The following is an 8,466-nucleotide window of genomic DNA, read 5'->3' on the forward strand; positions in this document are numbered from 1 at the left end:
CTCCGGGTCCGGGACCCCAGGCGCCTCTCTGCAGCTGTCAGGGCTCATAGTCATCCGTGATCCCGTAGCGCCGGGGGCGAAGGCCCGGAGTCGTCACTTAGGAGCGATTTATTGGGATATAAAGCAAGCGCTGTTAAACTTGCTTTTTAGGGGGTGGGTGAGAAAGGCGGCAGCTCTCATCTCACTTTAGAATTACTGATGGGTTTGTCCTTAACAAGGTCCCATCGTAGTTTGAAAATAGCCAAGCTGACCAGTCATGGTAAATCTCGGCCCCAAAAGCCAAGACCTTTCAGTTCCACCTCCCCTAAACAGCTCGCCAGCTTGACGTTTTTCTGATGAAGTATGTATTCAGAGCGAGTGTCATCTGCTGCAGGTGGCCCGTCCCAGCTCTTTACAGGGGCCTGACGTATCGAGAATTTCTGCTGTGCTCGGTAGTTGCACTTGCCTTGCAGAGTGAAAGGCTTTTTCTGAGATCAGTAAGCCCAAGTCTCAGCTGGTGATGCTTTAAATCGTAATAAAACTGGCTGAATGTCTGGCTGTGCCCTCTGTGAAGAACGCTGCGCAGCAGGAGGTCCTGCTCACCTGCAGGTAGAGGCTGAGGTGACAGATGTATGATCCAGCAGGAAAGGCAAAGATTGAGATGTCATTGCGCTGCCGCTGGGGTGCATCAGCTTGTGATAGACCCAGGAGGGCAGAAATCCTCTTCTGACGAGGGTACTTTGAACTAAAAAGAGAGTTTCTCCCTTGCCAGCCTCTGACTGAGGCTGTCCCCAAAATGCCGCTTCCTCGATACAGGGTAAACAAACTAGTGGGTCCTTTTCTCCTGCCATCAGTGCCGGCCAGATTTTTCAGGGTCCCCTGGGAGCACCTGATTTCTGTCCGGGCTGTACGCAGCCGCGCTCAACTGGATTGTTATTTTTCCCTTCTCTTTCTGTACCTCCTGAGCTGACCCGAGAAGCGAATGCTTGGCCTCTGCCCCAGGCTCGTCTCCCTGCGCAAGCCGACCTGGGCAAAGGGTGTCCGCTCTCTTTTCCTTTGCTTGCCTTCCGTAAGAGAACGTTTTGGGGTTTATCACCTTAGAAGCTGGTGGTTGGGGAATCTTAGAGATTCCAGGCTCCCCAGTCCTGTAAACATGCTCGCTGTGACTTTGGCTGTGAGCGTTCCTGATGGTGAAGGTGAGACAGCTCACTTGGGGAAAACACTGGGAGGGCTTAAACGCTGCAGGGTCAGCGCCAGAGCCACCAGCCCCTGGAGAGAGGAAATGACTCGTTCAGGTTATTTGCACTTCCATTTTTTATTTCAGTGACCATCAGTACAACACAAACACTGAGCAGAGAAAGATCAATGTGATAAGCTTCAGGGTTTCTCTGTGGTTTGGGGTGGGACCTCACATAGTGGTTGGCTAATCCTGCTGCCATGTCCTCCAGTAAAACAAAGAATGATGAAGCTTGACATTCCTGGTTCTGCTTAGGAGAACCTAATTCCTCCACGCTGCATTTTTTCTTTCTTTTCTTTTTTCCTTCTAAAGGGGAAGGGGGCAAAAAGTTTTCAGACCTTCTTACTACATCAGAAGAAAAAAGGAAAACAGCAAGATACTGCTCCCCTCTCCTCCCCTTTGCATGTTACTCGTAACGTTACAGGTAAGACAACAAATCTTCTGTGTCACCTGTCCCAACACGCTGTTGACATGGACCTGTGTGCGATAGCTCCGTGATTTTCATGGGGTTTATTGCTTTCTTCTAAAGCAGGGGAGGAGAAGCCTTCAGCCACGGTGCTGTTAAGCTGCACCGTGCGGTGTTTCTGCACCCCGACTGTCCTCTAGCGCAGGGACACAAGGCCAGCCGGCCGGTTCGTAACCTCTGTGCGCGGCTGCACGAGATTGACAGGTTGTCCTGCAGCCTCAGCTTTAGTAACAGATTTTGCCAAGTTTGCACAAAGTCTGCTTGGGCAGATGAACACGCGCTATCCCACAGCGTTCCTAAATAGAACCAAAAATAAAAGTCCTCTGAAGACCCAGGGGCTTTCCTGGGTGCTAGTCCCTCTGATTCTGAGGTTTCTTGGAGCAGGTGCTCTGAGCCTCTGTGTTCCAAGCCTGTCTGAAATTGTTTTGATATCTGCAGTGCTCTGCTTAATCAGCACTTCAGATGCCTCCCAGCTTGAAAGCTGTTACTGCCATGAGTGGTCTTTAATAAACTTATTTATTTCCCTTTTTTTTTTATGTCCAATTTTGGATCATTCTGAATTTTTACCATATATAGTCAGGGCTCCTTTTCAAATTTTGCCAAAATTAAATGTGGTGATTATAGAAAATGAATTATGGAAGGGAAAGTAGGAGAGCTCCTCTGTTACTCCCCATCACTCGTAAGTTGTCTTTTGCTGTGCACAACATCTGCAGCCTCTTTCACCAGGGAGTCGCTTGTCCCCAGTGGATGTTCTGGTAAGTTGGTGTAGAACTGGATTCTGTTATTTTTCTTTCACTGTCCTGTTATGTATTTCCTGCCATGTGTCAGAAGTGCCGAGTGTGATTAATATCTTGGGTTTAATGTTGCCTCGAGGTCAACTGTGTGCCGGTCAGCTTTCAAAAAGTCTCTCAGGAGGATTTAGGTCCCGGTATCACCTTTCTGATTCCTGTGCTACAAAGGAGGGATAACAATATTACTTTCCCCTTTCGAAGTGCTGGGAAGGCACAAGTGCTGAGTATTTTAATCCATTATGCAATCAGTTGCCTATTTTTAGTGCCTGAACCATTTTTAATGTTGTTTTTACAATGCAAATGTGCTGGTATTGAGGCTGACAGAATGAACTGTTTCAAGCACTTAAGCCGTGGGGAATGGGGATCTATCGGGGACTGGTTTAATGTAACTCCTGTGGAAGGTGGTGTATGACGCAGAAAGCTGCTGTGAGGCACTTGTAAATTAAAAGGTGAGAGAGTTCTCTGAATATCCCAGTATTGCCAACCGCATGAAAGAGGGTGAAAAGTGTTTTAAATGCAATGATAGACCAGCTCTGTTAACGATGGTATTTCCTCCCCCTTTCCAGTAAAGTCGTGCACCTGCAACTGGCACAGCCATGGAGAAGAGTGGGAACATTCAGCTGGAGATCCCTGACTTCAGTAACTCTGTCCTGAGCCACCTGAATCAGCTGCGCATGCAGGGTCGCCTGTGTGACATCGTGGTCAATGTGCAGGGACAAGCGTTCCGCGCTCACAAGGTGGTGCTGGCTGCCAGCTCGCCCTACTTCCGTGACCACATGTCCCTGAACGAAATGAGCACCGTTTCCATCTCCGTCATCAAGAACCCCTCAGTTTTTGAGCAGCTCCTTTCCTTTTGTTACACTGGTAGGATATGTCTGCAGCTGGCTGACCTCATCAGTTACCTCACGGCCGCCAGTTTCTTGCAGATGCAGCACATCATAGACAAATGCACGCAGATTCTCGAGGGAATTCATTTCAAAATTAACGTGGCGGAGGTGGAAGCGGAATTGAGCCAGACCAGGACAAAGCATCAGGAGAGACCTCCGGAGTCTCACCGGGTGACACCAAATCTAAACCGTTCTCTGAGCCCGCGTCACAGTGCCCCGAAGGGGAGTCGCCTGGGCCAGGTGAGCACAGTGCTGGACATTCGGGAGCTCAGCCCACCCGAGGAGTCCACCAGCCCCCAGATAATCGAGCAGAGTTCAGACGTGGAAAGCAGGGAGCCCATACTACGGATTAACAGAGCGGGACAGTGGTATGTTGAGACAGGACTGGGAGACCGCGGGGGACGAAACGACGATGACGTCCGGCTGCTGGGAGGAGTACGCATTAAAACAGAGAACCTGGAGGAGTGGCTCGGTGCAGAGCATCAGCCATCGGGAGAAGATGGGAGCAGTGCCGAGGAGGTCACTGCTATGGTGATTGACACCACGGGCCACGGATCGATGGGCCAAGAGGCTTACACGCTGGGGTCCTCCGGGGCCAAAGTGGTCAGGCCAACCAGCAGTGAGATTGACAGGTGAGTTTTCTTTAACTGAAGCACTGACTTTAAGAGGAGATTGTGCAAGATCTTCACTTGGCCAGGTTGTTGCTTTGGAATGTTTCTCCCTTCTATTTCCTGTGGCCATCTTAAGTGCTGAAGGGATGTTTTTACTGGTGTTAGGGAGTGTATCCCGCAGTGGCTAGTAGTGATCGGACCAGGATCTCCAGGTACAGGCTAGCTTGAGAAATTAATTACTAGCCCTAGAGGTTGGAATCTGTACCTCTCCGTGTTTCAGTCGAGGTGGGATTTTTGTCTGAAGATGCTCAGTTCAGCCTCAGTAGATCCTGGGCTCAGCATCGGAATTAAGGAGGTCACGTGCGATATGTGTTATGCAAAGTGTCATTGCAGTGGTGCTTCTGGCCTGGAAATCTGGGGGTGGATCTGTCGGAGGAACAAGCCGGTAACCAGCTGTAGGTCAAGAGGAAATGTTCTTCCCGGTGGTCCAGGACAGCAGTGGGTTGGGGGTTTACATCTCCTGAAGGAGTTGAAGTGGGGAGCCTGTCGGCTTCCATTGAGGTTTTGATTTATATGAGAGCAGAAAGCCTTTATTAAAAATAAAGGTGGTGAAATCTGCTGTGTTTTCGTTCTCCGTCCATCTGCTTCACCTCCACACCAGCATTTGTTTTCTCGCCCTTAGCTCAGGCCAAAGAAGAGACCTGGTCAAGGGCAGATCTGTTGCGTTTGGGGGAAGGGGATGTTATTTGGGGGGTTTCCCTTTACATCTGCCTCTCTTTAGCTCAATCCTCTGGTTCCTTGGGGGAGCAGCTGCCTGGAAGCGGTGGACATTCTGTCGCTTTTTGCTTAATGAATCAATCAGTGGGAATAACCTTGAGCTGGCTCTTGGGAGAGCAATCCTTTCTCAGCTCCTAAGCTCTTTCCCACAGGTCCGCTGGCCTTGAGCTCCTCCTTTTGTGCTGCGCTCCATATCCACTGTTTCCCATCCTGAGTCCATCGCATTGCTTTTGTTAGGATGGAAAGGAGGGCGAGGGTGGTGAATAAGAGGTGCCCTTAGAGAAACAGTTTCTTGGCCTGTTGTACAGCTACTGAGTCACTGGGCCTGTGTCGCTTTACTTGCGATAGCGACCAAAAAGCTCTGTGTTACTGAACTGGAAGGCAAATGACTCAGTTTTATTTTTCAGATGTTGAGACTGAAACCCCAGACCAGTATGACTTGGTTTTTACTTTATACTTGTGCTGTTCTGCCTCCTCTGTGTTAGCTGGTGAGGATGAAGAGATGCTATAGAGGTGCCTGTTTTGCTCACCTGTTGTTCTAAACACTGTAGTGACCTTGCACTCTTCCCCCACCTCACAGATTTAGCCCTTCTGGCAGCATGGTTGCTGTGACTGAACGGTACAGATCAAAAAGCGAGTCTCCCGGGCGGATGGATGAGCCCAAGCAGCCCAGTTCCCAGGTAGGCAGAGCAAGAAGTTTGCAAGTGAATGTTGGCCCTGAAGGTGAAAGGGGCTGTGCTGTCATGAAGCATGTGGTGTTTTATATTCACAAGCAATACCACGTGTGAAACAAGGACCTTTACCTGTTGCACAGGGTTTCATTGCTCACACTGAGAACGTGTGCCGTCAGTATACGGTTTAAATTTGATTGCGGCTGTTGTTTGGGATTTCAGCCAGATACCTGGCAAACATGAGGAGTTTCTCTTGTTGTCTGAGTGCATAAATATCTACACTTGTTCTGGGCAGACCACCAGCTCCTGCAGAGAAACCCCATTTGCCTCCATAGTTGGTTCTGCCCTAAAATGCTGGCAGCAAATGCCTGAGCTGAGGGAGGAGGTGTTAGCTGGCTTCTGTGGAAGACAGGAATGGCAACAGCTGAACCTGAACATGCTGCTACCAAAACCAGTCCAAAAAGCCCTCCAGGCACTACACCAGTAAACCTTTAGGGTGGAGTTTCAAAGGGCTGTGGATTTGTACAGAAGTCTGTCTTGTGCCCAAGGAATTGTGTTGCACAGTGGAATTTGCAACATAAAGGAGCTCTAAATTTGGGATAAGGGCACAGTTTTGGGGTAGGAGGGAGAGAAATGCAGGAGGTCCGTGAGCTGTAGCTCAGCAAAGTGGTACACAGCAACAGTACCTGTGCCTAAACATTTTGATCCAATTTTTTTGTTGCTTAGAGCCAGTATGGCAGTGCCAGTGTAGTGCCAGTGTTTCATCCAGCACTGCAGAACGACTCTTGTGTGCCTGGCAGATCAGTAATCTGTCGGTTCCTACTCAGATGACTTTGCCGGAGGCAGTGAGGAGTTACAGGTGGCTTTGCCCTTGAGTAAGAGCAAGTGATACAAGGGGGGGGGAAAAAATCGTAATTACTGTCTGCTAACTTTGTCATACACTTCCACAGAGCGAAAGATACCTTTTTTGTTCTTATTTTGCTGAAGCTTTGTTTTTTAACCTCAGAATACATGTAGAAAATTCCAAGTCAAATGAAGGCTCCAGGGCCAATGTGATGTACAAAGCAATTTTAGCTCCATGTCCAGAAAAGCTGCTGTTGTTTCTTCATTGTGAGATGGCCTCAGAGGTAAAACCATAGGCTACCACATGCACGAGGAAGTATCATCACCTTCCCCTCTCCTGGCATTGCCATAGTGATGATAAAAATAGTCTGCCCGTGGTCGCTACCCAGTGGCAGTGGTAGAGGGGATGGAAGGTGCCCTTGTAGCTTTGCGCACCACACCTCCTTTAGTCCTGAGCCGCTTGCCAGTACAGCTGGGTTCAGCGGCCTCTGGCACAGCTCCGCTGCTACTTATGCCTGCACAGCCCAGGTTGCCAGAGGAGGAGGACTCCTGCCATTACCCTGGTCGCTTGTTCATGTTTGGCATCATCGGGAAACAGCCTGAGACTTGGAAGTGCGGATACTGCACCTCAGGCATGGAGGCATTCAGCAGACCGTCTGTGCTCGCTCTGTCCTAGAGCCTGAGCTTGCAGTTCAGGGTTACCCTTGGCTGTTTGACTTTCTGGCTTCAGAAAGTAACAAGGAAGAGCTGGCTCGTCCTTGCTGTGCAGCTCGGGCCAGCCATGCTGTCTCCCTGTGCTGCAGAGCCTCCCCTGCAACGCTGCGGGGCTGGCACAGCTTCCACAGCCAGACGAGATGTGTTATAAACTGAATCCTGGATAAATACCTGTGTAAAATGACACCTGAAGAGTTTCTGATATGATTTGTAGTTTATTCCACCTCCATTTTTCTGTGAGATCATCATTTGGCTTCTTTTTTTGAACTTCAGCAAGTAAAACAGAATGTGGTGTACAGTATTTTAGTCACGCTGGCCCGAGTTTTAAAAGAACAAGTAACGTGCATTGACGTGTTTGATCCAGAACTCAACCGGAGGCTCAGCGCCCTCCTGACAAGGGCTGGCTTTTCTTTCCTGGATCCAGCGAAGGGCTTGGCAGAAGAGGCCTGCCATAGCAGAGGTTTCTAATTGATTGCTCATTTATCTTCAGCCCCAAGGCTCCAGTTAAGCACTTAAATGTGCCCTTGAGGTTGAAGCCATTAGTGCTGCTGATTTCCGAGGTTTGGCACAGGCTTCGGTGCCTTACTGGCTGGACCAGGGCCTGATCTTCTTTCCTGCAATTTGTTTTAGACTGCTCGTTATTTAAATCTCTCTCACTTCCTTCACAGGGGGAGGAATCAGCCATGCTTGGAGTGAGCGGCTATGTGGAGTATCTCCGGGAGCAGGAGGTTTCAGAGCGCTGGTTCCGGTACAACCCGCGGCTCACTTGTATTTACTGCGCCAAATCCTTCAATCAGAAAGGCAGCCTGGACCGGCACATGCGTCTCCACATGGGCATCACACCCTTTGTCTGCCGCATGTGTGGGAAGAAGTACACACGCAAGGATCAGCTGGAGTACCACATCCGCAAGCACACTGGCAACAAGCCCTTCCACTGCCACGTCTGTGGCAAAAGCTTCCCTTTCCAGGCCATCCTCAACCAGCACTTTCGCAAGAACCACCCTGGCTGCATGCCTCTGGAGGGGCCCCACAGCATCTCCCCCGAGACCACAGTCACGTCTCGGGGGCAGGCGGAGGAGGAGTCTCCTCCGCAGGAGGAGGCTGTGGCTGCGGGGGAGACGGCACAGGGATCTGTGTCCACAACTGGGCCAGATTGAAACACGGCTGCAGAGTCTGGGGAGAAGGGACCGCCTTCCCGTTTTTGGCTCTGAAGAGTCAGCACCAACCTGGCAGGCTGGTGCCATAATTAGTGCAATGCCACCACTGACAGAAAGAAGCTCCCAAGATGTTGCCAAAATCGAAAAATCTTTCTCTTTCTCTCTCACACCCACCCACACACCACACACAGAGTGTTCAAAGTTTTTCTCCCTTATTCCTCTTCCTCTTGGAGAAAAACAGAACAACGGTGTCAATCAACTTCTTATTCAGGGATCGACAGGATTTTAATTTTTTTTAATGTTCCATAGCGATCTGGGACGAGCAGTCATTTG

At 49.9% G+C, this 8,466-nt stretch overlaps 1 protein-coding gene across 1 annotated transcript; it reads left to right on the forward strand.

The window, feature by feature from the left end:
- Positions 1-3,069: 3,069 nt before the first annotated feature.
- Positions 3,070-8,133, forward strand: ZBTB37 (zinc finger and BTB domain containing 37). Its single transcript, XM_010134865.1, has 3 exons — positions 3,070-3,992; positions 5,329-5,428; positions 7,645-8,133. The coding sequence occupies exons 1-3, from the start codon at positions 3,070-3,072 to the stop codon at positions 8,131-8,133; spliced, it is 1,512 nt and encodes a 503-aa protein (XP_010133167.1).
- Positions 8,134-8,466: the final 333 nt, after the last annotated feature.

Source organism: Buceros rhinoceros, unplaced genomic scaffold (genome assembly GCF_000710305.1).
Source record: "Buceros rhinoceros silvestris isolate BGI_N320 unplaced genomic scaffold, ASM71030v1 scaffold46034, whole genome shotgun sequence".
NCBI classification, from domain to species: domain Eukaryota; kingdom Metazoa; phylum Chordata; class Aves; order Bucerotiformes; family Bucerotidae; genus Buceros; species Buceros rhinoceros.

Bases quoted from the DNA above. Each gene is read 5' to 3' on its own strand.
- ZBTB37 (XM_010134865.1), top strand. From the start codon at position 3,070: ATGGAGAAGAGTGGGAACATTCAGCTGGAGATCCCTGACTTCAGTAAC. The intron at 3,993-5,328 runs GTGAGTTTTCTT...CCCACCTCACAG, and splicing joins ACCAGCAGTGAGATTGACAG to ATTTAGCCCTTCTGGCAGCA. The intron at 5,429-7,644 runs GTAGGCAGAGCA...CTTCCTTCACAG, and splicing joins CCAAGCAGCCCAGTTCCCAG to GGGGAGGAATCAGCCATGCT.